Genomic DNA, 18,077 nt, shown 5'->3' on the forward strand with positions numbered 1-18,077 from the left:
ATATATATATATATATATATATATATATATATATATATATACATACACACACACACACACACATATATATATACACACACACACACATATATAGTTATACACACACACATGGCCCACGCAAGCATGGAAAATATTTGTTGTTGATAATGATGATGATGAAGGTGATGTGTATGTATACTGGTTACAAATTTGGTCACAAGGCAGTCTAGCAATTTCGGAGAGGGGTGGGCTAAGTTGATTAAATCAACCCCAGTATTCAACTAGTACTTATTTTATTGACCTCAAAAGGATGAAAGCCAAAGCTGACCTCAGTAGAATTTGAACTCAGAACTTGAAGACAGACAAAACACTGTTAAGCATTTTGCCCTGAACCCTCATCACTGCATATGGCAACCTGTTGGCTAAAGATAATCCCCACTCTCCTTCTTCAATCCCATCTACTTACCCCTTCTGCTAGAGCAGTTGCTTACCTACAGAGGTTCTTTGTGGGACTAAAGGAAATTGTAATTCATGCTGTGACTAATACCTATTTCTGTTAACATGCAGAAGAACCTGCTAGCACCAGACAATTTTTGTATATTCGGAATCTTTGACCTTCCAAAGTCGGGGGGGGGGGGTACAACTCTGTAGTTATGCCTTAAAATACATACCAGGTCTTTTAAGGGACGACCTGGGCCAGTTAAACCACCCTCCAAAATCCATAAACAACGAAACGACTATTGTATCTTTTGATGTGGTAAACCTCTATATCATAATCCCACACCAATATGGCTTGAGAAATTCCCTCAGGAAATTCCAGATAGAACTGAAAAGAGTTTCATCACTGAAAGATTAAAGTTTATTAACAACTTTTTTGACTTTGATGGCAACATTTACAAACAAATATCTGGGACTGTGATGAGGACAAAAGTTGCTCTGACTTAACGCCAATCTAGTCATGGCATACATGGAGGTCCAGATATATGAACAATCTAAATTAAAATATAGCTTGAACTTCCACAAATATCTACTAGAAAACTGGAAACATTACTTAGATGACTGCTTAATCCTTTGGATGCACACATTTCAGCAACTTATAGATTTCAAAAATCTAATCAACAGCATAAACAATATTAACTTTACCATGGAATATGGTAATACTCAACTACCATTCCTGGATATACTAATCATCAAAAGATAAAAACATTGAAACATATTTACTACAAACAAACAGATTCTAAACAATACTTACTGTTCTCCTCATGCCATCCCAAACACAAAGAATAATATTCCCTTTAATCTAGCAAGAAGAATCTGCACGACTGTCTCAAACTCTGAAACTCACAATAAAAGACTCTAGGAACTAAAACGAGTACTACTTAAAAGACAAAATCCATTAATGTTAATAAACAAAAGAATAGAATGTGCCAAAGCAATAAATATTGAAGAACTAGGAAAAAATGGAAAATGCTCCAGATACATCCAATACTCTACCCTTTATTACAACACACAACCCAAGAAACACAGAGGTTTATGATATTATCCACCAGAACATTCCACTACCAAAACAATACGCAAGAATGAAACAAGCATTCGAAATACACAAAATAATCAAAAGTAAAAGACATTCAAAGTCCCTCAAAAAATTCCTGAGTGCTAAATCACCTTCCAAAATTCCTATAACAAGTCAAAAAGAGTGGCCGCCCCAATTGCAGGACTTGCATCAATCTTATTGATACAAATTGATACATACAAATTCAAACCAGGATAGATTTTTACCATAAAAAATCACTTTACATGTTCTTCAAGAAATTTAATATACACTATCAAATGTCAAGGATGTAACGAAGATTACATAAGTCAAACAAAGCTTACTCTAAGAAACAGACTGACCATTCACTGACAACAAATACAAGACCCCAGTACTAGACAGATGAGCAAAAAATAAGTCCCCCAAATTCCAGTTCTTCCCACTCTCCCTATGTTTGGTGAGTACCACAGATGAAGTATGGATAAACAAAGAAAATACTTTCATACAAAAGTACAAACCAAGACATAACAAACTTTAACGTACATATACAAATAACTATTCACACACAAAACTCATTCTGCCACTTAACATGAGGAACCAACACAGCTAACAACCTAAACTTTAACCACTGAACTTTATACAGACAACTCCTGTCCACTCTACCACCTGACAGATTAAATTTGGAGTGCTTTGATTGTAACTAAACATGTTCACTCAACTGTGTTGGCTTTGTTTTTAGGCACAAAATATACCTGACACTAACACATGGATGTAGTAGGTAATGTACAAAAGATTATAAACTTAATCATGCGTTCATTCTCTACAAACACTTGACAGAAAACATTCAGAGCATTGATTGTTTGGACATGTTCAGTCAACCATGTCAGCCTTAGCTTATGATGAATGCCAAACATCATCACTTGGTACTAACACACAGATGTAGTGGGGAAGCTACAAAAGTTTCTAAGACCAGTCATGTGACTATCCTCTACCAACCAAATTCTATTCAAAACATATACTAACTTGAGCCATGAACTTCCTATAAAAATCAGGCAAGCTTCAGACACTAACCAGAAGCAAGACAGCTGCGACATAAGCCACATCTTTCTACTTCAACATTTTGAAAATCAGTGTAAACTGTAAAACCAGTTAAAGCTTTAAATATATTAATAAAAAATATTTAAACTATTCTCAGTGCATTTTCAATTTCTATTTTTCTTATATTTCTACCCGTGTGGAATAAAATATCTTTGTTTTCAATATATATATATATATATATATATATATATATATATGTATGTATGTATGTATGTATGTATGTATGTATGTATGTATGTATGTATGTATAAATACACACACACACATATGAATGCATGCATATCTATCTATCTATCTATCTATCTATATATGTGCATGTGTGTATGTATACTTGAATGTTTGTCTTGATATAACATATTTGTAAATGAGTGCCAGTGTCATACAAGTAGTATCATTCATTTTCAATATTCTGCAAAAACATTTCTGGCCAAGGAGAAATATTATCTTGCTTGGAAACAGGTGAGGGTTGGCAAGAGGAAGGGTATCTAGTTGTAAAAGAAATCTATCTAAATAAACACTATTCAATCCAGGGAAGCATGAAAAAGTAGATGTTAAAATGATGATGATGATGTAGCAACACCCCACCAAGTTTCCCCTATCACTTTCAACAGTCTAATAGCTACGTATTGTGGTGACAACAGGTAACAAGAAAGTAGGTTTTATTTATGAAGGGGGATTCAAAACAGATAGTACGTCCAAGAAAAACAGCAGGCATGCAAACTGTCAACTTCCAGAACAGGTAGATAGTGATAATAAATTACATGTATTTGTCAAAAGTTGTTGGGTCAGGTAATGAAGGTCACGGAGAGGGTCAGAGCCCAGCTAATTAGGGAGAGAGTCAATTTAGATGAGATGCAGTTTGGGTTCATGCCAGGGAAAAGCACCACTGATGCTATATTTCTGGTAAGACAGCTGCAGGAGAAATACCTAGCCAAAGATAAGCCTCTGTACCTGGCTTTCGTTGACATGGAGAAAGCCTCTGACAGGGTCCTTCGATCCCTTATCTGGTGGTCAATGAGGAAACTAAGGATAGATGAATGTTTAGTGAGAGCTGTGCAAGCCATGTACAGGGAAGCTGTCAGTAAGGTGAGGGTTGGCAATGAATACGGTGAAGAATTTTGGGTAGAGGTAGGGGTCCACCAAGGTTCAGTCCTCAGCCCCCTCCTATTTATCATAGTCCTCCAAGTAATAACACAGGAATTCAAGACAGGGTGCCCCTGAGAGCTCCTCTATGCTGATGACCTTGCACTAATTGCTGAGTCACTATCAGAACTAGAGAAGTTTCAGGTGTGGAAGCAAGGATTAGAATCGAAGGGCCTTTAGAGTCAACCTAGCTAAAACCAAAGTCCTAATAAGTAGGAAGGCAAACAAACTACAAATCCCTTCAGGTAGATGGCCCTGCTTGATCTATAGAAAAGGCATAGGTAGAAATTCTATAAGATGCACCCAGTGTAAGCTATGGACACATAAGAGGTGCAGCAATATCGAAGGAAGGCTAACTGGGAAGATAGTTTTTGTATGTAGCAGATGCTCAGGAGCAATAAACACTGAAAATGTGCAGAGAACAACTTCTGTCACATTCCAGGGAGAAAAACTAGATGTAGTTGATAGCTTCCATTACCTAAGTGACCAAGTCTGTAACGAGGGTGGGTGCTCTGAAAGTGTAGCTGCTAGAATAAGAATAACCTGGGCAACGTTCAGAGAGCTCTTACCTCTGCTGGTAACAAAAGGCTTCTCGCTCAGAGTAAAAGGCAGACTGTATGATGCATGTGTACAAACAGCCATGCTACATGGCAGTGAAACATGGGCCGTGACTGCTGAGGACATACATAAGCTTGCAAGGAATGAAGCCAGTATGCTCCACTGGATGTGTAATGTCTATGCATACTCGACAGAGTGTAAGTACCTTGAAAGAAAAGTTGGATCTAAGAAGCATAAGTTGTGGTGTGCAAGAGAGACGACTGCACTGGTATGGTCATGTGGTGAGAATGGATGAGGATAGCTGTGTGAAAAAGTGCCACACCCTAGTGGTTGAGGGAACTTATGGAAGAGGTATACCCAGGAAGACCTGGGATAAGGTGATGAAGCACGACCTTTGAACATTAAGCCTCACCGAGGCAATGACTAGTGACCGAGACCTTTGGAAATATGCTATGCTTGAGAAGACCCGGCAAGCCAAGTGAGACCATAACCCATGGCCTATGCCAGGGGTGTAACCAGCCCACTAAAGCATACCTTTCCTTCATTGGACACTAAACTCTGTTTGTGAAGACTTGTTGAGACAAGTGAAATCGAAGGTGAAATCAAATTCGATGACTGGCATCCGTGCTAGTGGAGCGCTAAGAGCACCATCTGAGCGTGATCGTTGCCAGAGCAGTAGACTGGCTTCCGTGCCGGTGGCATGTAAAAAGCACCATTCGAGCGTGATTGTTACCAGCATCGCCTTACTGGCACTTGAAAAAATATTCAAGTGAGGTCGTTGCCAGTGCCACTGGACTGGCTCCTGTGCAAGTGGCACGTTGCCAGTACTGCCCGACTGGCCCTTGTGCTGGTGGCATGTAAAAGCACCCACTACACTCTTGGAGTGGTTGACATGAGGAAGGGCATCCAGCTGTAGAAATTCTGCCAGATCAGATTGGAGCCTCGTGCAGCCATCTGTTTCACCAGTCCTCAGTCAAATTGTCCAACCCATGCCAGCATGGAAAGCAGACGTTAAACGATGATGATGATGAGACCAAAGGATACATATGGTCAGTAGCCAGAGTAATTCCAGCTCAGGTAGCACATACTAAAAGTGCTACCTTTCAAAAACTCATAGTTGGAACTCGGATCTCAAAATCAAACCTCAATACAAGGTACCTTGCATGTCCTTTTCAGTTACATTCTTCATACAAAAGTGTTACAGGCAATGATATCACAAACCTACAACATGTAATTGTTACCAGTGGTTTTATTATTGTTTTGTGTTACAGCTTAGGATTAAGTGGTGTGTCGTAGATATTTCTGTCCATTTGACAGTATTCAAGTCAAACCCTACAGTTCTCTGTGTGTGCTTTTACTGAGTGTTTGGGGCAGCTACTATGTTACTGTGAAAAATTATAGTACTCAGAGCAAACCCTACCGACTTGTATTTAAAAAGTGAATGATGGAAAATGGCCTTGTCTCTGTTATCTATTGGTTACTATTCATGATGGCAATAACTGAAAGAAACATTCAGGGCTAGATCTGTGGATTGTGGTTAGTCATTTAACTAATTACAAGTGTGCCATAGGACTACTCACTCAGAGCATACCTAGACCTACACAACAACACTTACAGAGAAAAACACTAGCTTTGCCATAAATTAAAATCAACCAGAATATGCATCACACATATTTCTTCAACCCTTTAGTATTCAGATTAATCTGTCAAATGTAATGCTTACATATTCACATTGTTTTGAATTAATCATGAATTATTTTGAAACTTGAGATTTTGACAACATGATCGTTTAATTTTAGAATGACTTTGTAGGGTAAGTGGGAGAGGCTGGGCTTGGCCAGTTTAAATGTAAAACAAGCAGAGTATTTGAGCCATAGATGGTCAGTTTAAATGCAAAAGGATTAATGCTGAGGAGTCTACAACCAAAAGATTAATCCATTAATTAAAGATGCAAAATGAAAAAGCAACAACAAAATTAAACCCCTAATATACACACAGTAGAGATGATGTGACAAATGGAATAGTCAACCTTAAAGGCTTGACTATTCCAGTAAGACCTCATCTGTAAGGCCAAGACAAACTAAAGGCAGTGCTCCAGCATAGTTCTGGTCATCATACTATCAGAAAACTAAAGATTTTATTCAACCTAAACTCACAAACTCTTAATATACAGGTCACACAGGTATAGCAGGATCATACAGGATTTGATATTTCTTGCCACAGCAATGACACATAAACTCAATATTCATTTAAGAGGTAGAAAAAGCACAAAGTATTATTTGATATTGTTAGTGTTAAAATCACAATGAACTCAAAAGATCTGTGATTCAGGAGTCTGAAATTAAACATATAAATGAAGAGATATAACACAGCACTGATCACAATTGTAGACTATTTTATCCTATCATCCAGAACATTATAAATCATGGTTTCACTTTACACAAGGGAGGAGAGATAGTCAAACAAATTTCCTTATGGTACCAGTATTTTATAGAGTTTTTAGGAATTTTCATTTCTTTCAGAAAAGCAAAATTGACTCCTAGTAGTCTTCAATATAGAACAAACAAAATTTATTAGAAATCCACACTGCTCCCAAGATATCAATGTAAAATAATTTTTCTTTAATGTCATCACATATATTACTGAAAGTAGGGGTGTAAATTGCATATGAGAGTAGTTGTGGTGTGTATTTTATAAAAGATCAATATCAAGGCAAAAGAAAATTTAATGTGGGTTAGAAAGCAAACTTCAATGAATATTCAATTATGATAATGAGGCTACAAACTTATAAGAGATGGCACAGTTGATTTAATCAATGTTAGTACTTGACTGGTACTTATTTTATAGAAGGATGAAAAATAAGATTGTTTCTGGAGGGGTTTGAACTTAGACCATAAGGAGATGGAAACACTGACATTTTGCATGCAGTTCTATAAATGCTGCCTTACTGATTTCCACTGATTTTTCATTGTCTTCTTTTTATAAACTACGATGCTTCACTAAATTTTAAAATCTTCAAAGTTTAATAAATTTATGAATGGTATCAAAAAGTTCCTGGACTAGATATGTTTAATAACAAATAGCTTATTTACCTAAGTTTTAACATCATCTCCTTCAAAATAGTTACCTTATGCAGCACTACACAGGTCTCAGTGTTCCTGCCACTTTTGGAATCTGGCCTGGAAGTTGTTTTCCATAAGTGAGTCAAGGACCTTCTGCCATTCACTTTGTATCTTGACAACAGTGTTAAAATGGCAACCTTTGAGCTACATTTTCATCTTGTGGAAAAGATGGAAGTCCACAGGTATTGAATCTGGTGGATAGGGCAGGTGTGGAAATGATACCATGTTGTTTTTGGTGAGAAACTCGAGTGAGGAGAGCTTGGTGACAGGGTGCATTGTCGTCATGAAGAATCCAATTCTTTGCCTTCCACAGATCTGGTCACTTTCACCAAATGTCTTTCCTCAAATGCTTCAAGATGTCGCAGCAGAACTCTCGACCGATGGTCTGGCCCTGTGGGATAAATTCTCAATGCGGATGCCAAAAACAATTACGAGCATGCTCTTGACTGACCTATGGCTCTGTCAAGCCTTCTTTGGTCATGGAAATGAAATGCTCGTCCACTGTGATGACTACTGCTTTGTCTCAAGGTTGAACCTGTAGATCCAACACTCATCACTGGTCATGATCCTCAACATGAAGGATGGGTCATCAGCAGCACACTGACAGAGATCTTGACAGACTTCGATGCAATGTTATTTTTGCTCAGTGGTTAGCAGGCAGGGGACAAACTTGGCAGAGATATGCTACATGTTCAATTCAGTCATTAGGATTGCCTGCACAAACCCATACGACAGACCAACAACACCAGCAATGTCATGGATTGCCCTCCAATGATCCTCACACACAAGCTGATGAATTTCCTCCACATTTCCAGGTGTCATGCTCATAAGAGGTCTTCCAGATCGCTCATCATCTTCTAGGGATATTCTTCCACTTTTGAAGCACTCGTGTCACTTGAAGCATTGTGTATAATCCATTGCCTCATCACCATAAGTTTGCTGAAACATACTCTAGGTCTCTGTAGCAGACTTCGCAAATTTAATGCAAAATTTCACATTGGCTCTTTGTTCCAACTTCCTGGTAATGACAAAATCGCAGACTACAGCATACATATGATCACAAAAACTCAGCAATGTCATCTGGCACACTGCCTCATGAAGGTCACTGCTAGCTCTTGTTGTGCATACAACCATGTGCTGCCATCAGTTGGCACGCTACAGAACTAGTCTGGGAACTTTTTGATACCATCTAATAATGTAATATTTAAGTAAGGTATTTTTTAATCCTCTAATGTTTCAGTTATTGGTCTGTAGCTATGCTTTGGCACTGCCTTTGAGGGGTTAGTTGATCATATCAACTAACTTATTTTATAGATCTTAATCGATCCTAAGCTACAGGACAAATGTGAACGTGGATATGTTTACTTGCTTCAAACTCTTGCTTGATGGGGATGGGGGTCATCCCAGGTTAGTGGTCCCAGAGATGTCACCGTGTATAAAACAGACTAGATTCATCAGTGTTTTCTGTCACTGGTGGTCATGTACCAGCTCCACTGCATCCATCAAGGTGATGTCAAGCCTCTGGAGATATTCCCCAATCATGTCCAGCCATCTGGTGTGGGGCTTGCCAAAGGCCTCTTTCAGCCCATAGCTACTATATCGAATGAGAGTAATGCCCTGGTAGAATGATCTAGCAGGAAACAGAGGACATGTCTGCACCAGTGCATGTGACAGAGAGTTATGAGGTGAGAGGCTGCAGGCTGATGCATGTGCACATGCAGTTCTTTGTTGAAAACATGATGGTACCATTTGATATTTTCAATGGTTTTCAGGGCTCTGCTATCAATGCCATCAATCCTCTCTTTGCCAGGGTCTTCAAGAGGGGCCATGTTTCTACTCCATAGCAGAGAACTGAGAGGGTCAATGTGTTGTAGATGCAGAGCTTTGTCTTCTGGGAGATAGAGCTGTGGTGCCAAAGGAGCTTCCATTAGGAGTACATGACCCTGGTGGCCAGACCACATCTGCATTTGAACTCCAGGATCAGGTCTCCATCATTGGTGACTGTGGAGCCCAGGTACATGAAGGAACTCACAAACTCCACGACATCAGGGCCAATATGGAGAGAGGAAGGATCCAGGACATCTTCAACATGCATCAGCTTTGTCTTCACCCAACTCACTTGAAGGCCAAACTTTGCTGATTCTTCTCCAGAGACTCCTCACAGATCTTGGTCATCAGATAATTGATGGTCAGAGGTAGCCATGGGGTCATCAGATAATCGATGGTTGGGCAGCCATGCAGCCCTGTCTGACTCTGCTGTTGATGGGGAACCAGTCAGAGTCCTTCCCATTCACCGACATGCAGCTCTTAGCACTGTAATAGAGCCGCTGGAACAGAGCAGTAATCTTGAGAGGTGCATCAATGAGCTTAAGAATTCTCCAGAGGGATGTATGGTAAACTGTGTTGAAAGCTGCCTTGAGGTTGATGAAGGTGGTGTAGAGGCGATAATCTTTGCAGAACTGCTGAGATCTGTTTTTTTTGCTCTTCATCTCATCATTGAAAGATTGCAGGAGTTCTGCAAAGTATGTGGATATATACACACATATATAGTAGGTCTCAGTACAGCTTTCACCAACCAAATTTCACTTACAAGGGTATATTAGAATACATTTTCTTAACATGCTATGCAATGGGACCGAACCTGAAACCACAAGGCTTGAAGGGAACTTCTTAACTGTACAACCATGCATGTGCCTATTTAACCTGCACTTATAAAGACAGCTACCTATACATTTGATATTATAATTGGTGAGCAAAAATGTCACTGGCATCTAGCAGGCCTACGACCAGTTCACTACATTTCTGACAGTCTAACTGACTAGGGAGTGTCTGACTTGATGCTGAATAAATATCTCAAGGGACTTAGTTCAGAAAACATTGTTATTTTAGTTTACTTGCCAATCTTTTAATCCTTTACTGACATACAATAGTGGAAGATATAAACATAACCATATACATGCACAATGATTTCCACACAATTTCTGTTTACCAAACTTCACTCACAAAGTATTGTTCACCTCAAGACTATGATGCAAGACATTTGTCCAAGGTGTGCAATGGGATAGAATGTGGAACCACATGGTTTTGATACAAACTTCTTAACTAGGTGTATATGTTAAAGATTCACCTCACTCATAATTGAATGAACATCTTTTGTCTTGAAATTTCTACAATTATGAGATTGCAAAGAAAAAAGAAAATCAACCCACCTATTACAAATTTTTTGTTTTTAACTTTTGGGAATTTCTCTCTGTCTGTCTGTCTCTCTCTCTTTTTCTCACACACATGCACACACACACATACATATTTTAATTGTCCATTGAAAAATATGATTATGAATCTGAAAAAAGTTTTTTCCAAGTGTGTCTCTTAAAAATTAATTTCCCCTTTTAATTTTTGAAATACCCACACTTGTCTGATGCCAACTTTCTGGATGTTTTAAACTCATCCATTTCATTTGTGCATGTGTGGATGCATGCTAAAAAAAAACAACAAACAAACAATACTTTGAACAAATGCAGCGTGACCTCAGTGTGGTCACTCAATCTGCTAGAAATGACAGCAAAATACCCTTCAAACCATACACCACTGTTGTCTTACAAAATGAAAGACACATTCGGTCAAGATATGGAGATTATGATCTTGAAAAAGAATTTTTCAACTTTCTACATCTTAACCCCTTTTACTGTCTTTTGGAATAACAGCATACACCCAATAGAAATAAAGAATACAGCAGCACAATTGTTCTCCAACTTAGAAATACCAGCTCTCCACTCAACAAAAATATTAGTGAAATTAGTACTGCCAGTCTTATGAGAAACACTGCATTAGCACCTTGTAGACATTCACTATTGCACACTCAGCCTGCCTTCCTTCCTCCCTACAGGGAAGCTTTCCATATTCAGATTCTTATGCAATTTCACTTTGCTCTTGGTGCAATAAATTGGACAATATAGATATCCAAAAAGACTGACAAAATCTTTAAAATCAACACAAAAAGCCACCTAACCCTTGAGACCAAAATAGTAATTTAATAAGTTTCAATCTTGTCAATTTGTTAAATTGAAGAATCACGATACTTCTCAAATCTACAGATTCTTCACTTGGCTTGTTCCTTTTTAAGGGATACTCTTTTACTTGTTTCAGTCATTTGACTGTGTACATGCTGGAGCACCATCGTTAGTTGAGAAAATCGACCTCAGGACTTATTCTTTGTAAACCTAGTACTTATTCTATCAGTCTCTTTTTGCCGAACCGCTAAGTTACAGGGACGTAAACACACCAGCATCGGTTGTCAAGCGATGGTAGGGGGACAAACACAGACACACAAACACACATATACATATATATATATACATATATACGATGAGCTTCTTTCAGTTTCCGTCTACCAAATCCACTCACAAGGCTTTGGTCGGCCCGAGGCTATAGTAGAAGACACTCACCCAAGGTGCCACGCAGTGGGACTGAACCCGGAACCATGTGGTTGGTAAGCAAGCTACTTACCACACAGCCACTCCTGCGCCTATATGTGAGGATTGAAAAAAGGAGCAAACAAATCATCATATTTAATAAAATTAAAATGATTAAAAATTTTAAAACTTGTCTAACTTGACAAAGAAAAGAATTATATGGAGGCAAACGGTTTCATCTTATTAAAAAAGAGAGGGAGAATAAAATAAATTTCCCTAATATTTTAGTAGGGGAAGGGTGCTGGTATTTGTCAGTTTGAGAACTGTTACATTATAGGAACTGAAATTGCATAACAACCTCGAGAACACTTCCATGTTGGTGGAAATGAAGGTTGACAGTACAGTAATGGAAGTTTACAATATGCTGATGTAATATTTCTCAGAAGAATGGTAGTTCTTTCTAGGTGGATCACCGACTAAAAAAGTGAAAAGTAATTAGTATTTTTAAAAAAGTTAAAATGATTCAAAACTTTTAAAACTTGCTCAAAACACCATGACAAAGAAAGCAGAATTATGTGGATGTAAACTCTTTTTGATTTCTCTTTGATATGGGAATGAAGTCAAAAAAATTTCCTTAATATTTTGTGGTTGTGTGGTGGAGTTGGTATTTGTAAGTTAGAAAAGAACTTTATTTCTACTAGATAGGTGTTGTTATTCTGAAAAGAGGGAGGGGTGATTTAATATGTAGAAATAAAAAAAAAAATTTTTTTTCCAGACTCATAATCTCTGTATTTATGTACACCTTGAACTATTGTCCAATGTGTCCTTCATTTCAAACAATAAAAGTGTACCATTTGAAGATTTTGCTGTTATTTCTAGCAGATTGAGTGATCACATTAAAGTCACCTTTCCTTATTAGCTCAAATTCCTGGTTATTATTAAGCATGTACTCATGCATATGTAAATGAAATAGACAAGTTTAAAAACTTAAGAACATTGGTTCTTGTGGGGACAAGAGCATGCCAAAAGCCAGAAGTACAGGGTATTCAGGCTAAATTTGATAATTTTTTATGTCTCCTTTTTTCAGAAACAGCTTGATGTATTTGGTGAATAGTCAATGGCATTTGAGAACTTAAAGATTGAAGTTGTTGAGAAAAAGTTAGATGACATGGAGGACTGGAAGCTATTTGAATACTGGAAAAGAGTTACCTGCATCATGATGATTAGCACTGGGTTTCAAAATGCCAATATCATGACTACTGCTCAATGCTTTGTGAACATGGCAAAAGTTGTAAGATATGACATGGAGACCATGAAGCCATGGCCAGCAGAAAAAGACACAACAAAAATTCTGACTGCACTGTATGCTAGAACTCATCCAACAACAACAGGACAAGGTGATGGAAGATCTGAGCAAGGGAATTTGGGCTTTGGTGAGAGAGATGGGTGTTGCCATCATGAAACTAGCCTTGAATGAGGACCTTCATTACCATTTGTACAAACGTGGACAAGGAACAAATTCTGACAGCCAAAGCCAAGGAGAACTGCTTGATAAAGGCAAAACAACTCCAGAACAAGCTATGGGGCAAGGTTGAGAAAAATACCAACGGCTTTGCCTAAAATATCAAGGCTGAGCTGGTGACCAAGATCAAGGAGGTGTTCAAAGATCTTCCCAGGAACATAGTGAGGAATGTATACACCAGGTCCAAAAGTTGTCTTCAGGCTCTGATGGGAGCTAAAGATGGATACTTTAAGTAAACTGGTACCTGCCGGCCAATATCTAGTTGATATTTTTTTATTTTTTTCAAAAATATTTTTATTTTTGGATGGGATAGTGTTTTTTCTGTTTATCTTTTATGCAAACTGTCAAATTTAGTTCAAACACCTTGTAGGAATGAGTTAATTTTTGTAAAAAAACTGAAATTTTGAAACAATATTTTTTCAGAAACATAATCTCTGTATATTTAAATATGTAATTCCAGTAGAGTTAAAGCATAAAAAAATTATGGTGGGATGGGGGAAATTAGAATTTTTAAGAGCTGTTTTCTTGGCATAATTCATTGTGGAAAATGTAAGAAGCTAAAGAAATTAAAGAAAAACAACAAAAAACAATATACAGGGTGTTTGGGATAAATTTGATGATTTCTTATGTCTACTTTCTTCATGAACAGCTTGGTGTATTGGTGAACAGTTAACAGTGTTGAAAGCATAAAGACTGAAGCTGTAATTGAGAAAAAGTTAGCAGACATAGAGCACTGGGAGCCAGCTGAATATTAGAAAAGAGTTGCCTGAATCATAATGATTTGCACTAAGTGTCAAAATGCTGACTTCATGACTGCTTCTCAATGCTTTGTGAACATAGTAAAGGCTGTAAGATGTGACATGGGCAGCTGCAATGGAGACTATGAATCTGTGGCCAACTAGAAAGGAGAAAGCAGATATTCTATGTCTACATGCCAGAATTCATCATTGCATCTCTGAATAGGGACTTAGGCTCAATTCAGACAGCTATGTGAAGCTGCTGGAGACTGTGGTCAATCTGTGGCTGGAGAGGGTTGCTGCTGCAAAGCCATAGTGTGGCACCAGAATTTGGCTCCTTGCTGAATCTTTCAGAATTGGTTGGCAGAAAATTTCTATGACTTCACCAGCCCCAATTGCTGGCATCCTAATTCCCCTATTATAATCCCATGGGTTACTATGTGCGGGGCATTGTTGAAAGACACCAACTGCTCTGCCTTGCAACACTAAGGCTGAGCTGATGGCCAAGATTTGCGAGAATCTGAACATTTCAAATAACTTCAGTAGATGAAGAGAAATATATTAACTTATAAAATTAAAACTTTTAATATGTTCTGGCAGATTCAAATATGAATAACTAATTGCTGTTATTTTTCATCAACAGAAAACACCTCCTCCCTTTAGATGATGTGCAAGGGGACTTCAAGACACTGGGGCTTTTGAAGTCTGCTTACACTGATAATCATATATGTTATGAATACACATCATTTAAAGGGAGGAGGTGTTCTTTGTAGGTGAAAAACAACAGCAGTCAGATATTCATATTTGAATCTGCTAGAATGTATTGAGAATAAAGAGATATGTTATTGTTTGGATTCTTACAGTTCTGTCTGCACCCCATGGATTATTATCTATTTGTCTGATACCAACGGGGTTGCTTTGACTGAAGAGACATACAACAAAGTTGAAATATTGCTGTATCTCAAAGTTTTCTTTCACTAGTGAATTGTGTCTTATGAACAAACATCATCTAAAGGAGAGAAGTAGTATCCATTGATGAAACAACAGTGATCTAATTGTTCACATCTGAATCTGCCAGAATGTATTAAGAATGAAGAGATATGTTATTGTTTGGACTTTTGCTGTTCTGCATGCACCCATTGAATTATTTAATTTTTACTTTGTTAATAATAAATCAAACAAAACATACTTTCAGTAAATACTAATGTCAAGTTTTTGAGGAAATTGGGAAAATATAATAATCAAGCACAAGGTTAAATTTAAAAACAAAACAAAAATTAAAAACCAAGCCACCAAATGCATAAAGGGAAACTGATTGGAGTCAAATGAAAAGGAGGAGCAGGAGGAGAGACTGGTTATTAGCTTGTTTTTTTAAATGACTCATGCCAAAAAAACATACCTGTAGCTTATTGAATGAGGATACAACGAAGAGCCATTATTAAACCATCTGAATAGGTAGAAGATGTAATCATGTTATACTGTGATACTATATGTATGCAGCTGAGGGTGTTGATGTATTTGATAACACTTCTGTTGTGTACAGACATGTATAAGTGCATATATGTGAGCACTCATGTGTGTGTGTGTGTGTGTGTGTATGTGTGATAAAGGATATAACATACTTAAAGTAGTGAGCCAAAACATGTTTAATTAATCAAAATTACACCAATAATGAACAGAAAAATCATTAACTTTCGTGATTAATTTTTGTTAAGACAGACAAAGGACATAACTCTGGGCATGTTGAGAGAAAGGGCAATATGCTTGTAGTGTGCATATGCGTTCAAAATGTAGGTATATCTGTAGTGTGTGTATGAAAGAAATGTGTACAAGTGCAAGGAGGTACTATCCATAATGTATCTGGTTGAAATTATAGTTTTGCAAAGCCTGGCACAGATTACATAGTATTCCCATTGTTGGTAACAGAAGCAGCATATGGAAGTGTACTGGTCAGGAGGATTCTACATAATTGCTCCACTGACAATGCTTATGTCACTTGCAGCTGATCATTGCCAATAAAAGTAAGTACCTTTACCTTTCCTATAAACTACAGTGGGTGTCATCACATAAGGTACTCAAAGAATATGAAACTGATTACAATTGATTAAAATATCAGGAAAAACAAGCAGCAAGAGGAAACCAAAAAGAGAAAATAGAGGGAAATGACAACAATAACTGAAGTAGCAAAATCCCACTATGTACACCACATAAAGTCTAGCTTTGAACAATTATCTCCATTAATTGCATTATAAAGTGATAAAGAAGTAAAAGCCAAGCTTGGTAAAATTTGAATCAGGTACTTTATAATAAAATTCAGCTGTTATTTTATGAGTTATCATTTTACAAATAGATAGTATTAACTATTTATAAATCCATTGTATTACACAATATTACATATTTACTTAGTGCTATCTATTGAAATAGCAACCATTTATTGCTATTGCAACATAAAATTTCTGAAAAGGCCAGAATTTGAGATGAGAAAGAAAGTAATTAGAGAAAGGTCTACTGAGACTTGTGAAAGAATAAATATAGCTTAGTGACAGTAATGAGAATAAAGACCAACATACTCCATCTTCACTGAAAGCAGGAATCAAATCTTCTTGATCACCAGCAGGAGGCAATGGATGGAATACAAACATCATTACCCATATTGGTAAGAGCAGCTTAAGGACCTGTGAATTATAAGAGAAAATATAGTTTTACAAAATTTCGAATAATAAACAAGTTGCTGAATTTATTTTATTTTAAAACAATGCAACCAGTGTCCAGTCATGTGTCATTTTTCACAAAATTCATCTTATTTATGCCTCAGACTGCTTTGTATTTATTTTACCAGCCCCTTTCAGCTTTACACTTTAATGGAGTCTTTAAAATATGAATGATGAAGAGAAAGTGGAAAGGCTTCATAAAGGATAGATATCAAAATATGATATTGTAGAGAGTCTGTCTATTATTGTAATATGATCTCATTATATTTGAAAGATATATTACACTATGGATATTTTGTCTTACAAATGTTTTCTGCCCTTCTCCCAATTGTAAAACATCATTTAACCTACAGTCATGAGTTATGTATTTGTTGAAAGCAGCAGCAAATAAGTGTATGTGTGTGTGTGTGTGTGTGTGTGTGTGTGTGCGCGTGCGTGTGTGTGTGTGTGTAATTTAATAATAAGGGAAGGAATTGATATTAATCAATTAAAACCAGTGGTCTAGAATATTTAAAAAAATCCGAAGATTAAAATTATATTACATACAAAAATAAGAGGAATGACCAGCAAAAGTGGAAGCATATAGGAGTCCTCTTTTGCTGGTCATTCCTCTTATTTTTGTATATATATATATATATATATATATATATATTGGAAGGTTTGGAGGTGATGTACAGGAATTATATATTAGAAAAAATAATAAGGTACTCAGATATCTGGATGGTTGTACATTTACAGATTTTTATTAATATATCACATGTTTTATAAACACTAGTGCTTGCACCTATTCTTGTAGGTTCTTCAAATATAATTTCACTTCAGAGGATCTGTCTCTTTTTATGGTATTACTGAATGTGTAGGGGTGGAGAGAGATATATAGGATAGTAAAAGAGGGTAAGGAATGGAGGGGAAAAAGTGAGAGTGTGTGTGTGTGTGTATGTGTGTGTGTGTGCTTTTGTGTGTGTGAATGTTTTTTGTGTTGGCGTGTGTGTGTGTATATGTGTGCGTGTGTGTATGTCTGTGTCTCTGAAAGGAGTGTCAATGGGAAAGAGAAGGAAAGGTGAAAGAAAAAAGAAGAAAATTGTGTTTACAGCTGGTCAGTTCTTTCAATGACAAGTTTATTCTTGGCCTTTAAAAATGGCAAAACCAGGTGGCATTGTTTGGAAGAAAGTTGTTTTTCAATGAGTTGCAATCATTGTCCAGTGGGAGAGAGTGTGGGTGTGTTTTTGTAAAGAATTGTTCCTTATTTTTATTCCTCTTGAAA

The 18,077-nt window shown here is 37.1% G+C and overlaps 1 protein-coding gene across 1 annotated transcript in view; it reads right to left on the minus strand.

The window, feature by feature from the left end:
• LOC106879266 (rho GTPase-activating protein 17-like) overlaps positions 1-18,077 on the minus strand; it is a 57,905-nt gene that overhangs the window by 31,546 nt on the left and 8,282 nt on the right. Inside the window, exon 2 of the mRNA XM_014928762.2 lies at positions 16,673-16,777. Within this exon, the coding sequence (XP_014784248.2) occupies positions 16,673-16,777 (105 nt within the window). The remainder of the gene's footprint in view (positions 1-16,672; positions 16,778-18,077) is intronic.

This window comes from Octopus bimaculoides, chromosome 19 (genome assembly GCF_001194135.2).
Source record: "Octopus bimaculoides isolate UCB-OBI-ISO-001 chromosome 19, ASM119413v2, whole genome shotgun sequence".
NCBI lineage: Eukaryota > Metazoa > Mollusca > Cephalopoda > Octopoda > Octopodidae > Octopus > Octopus bimaculoides.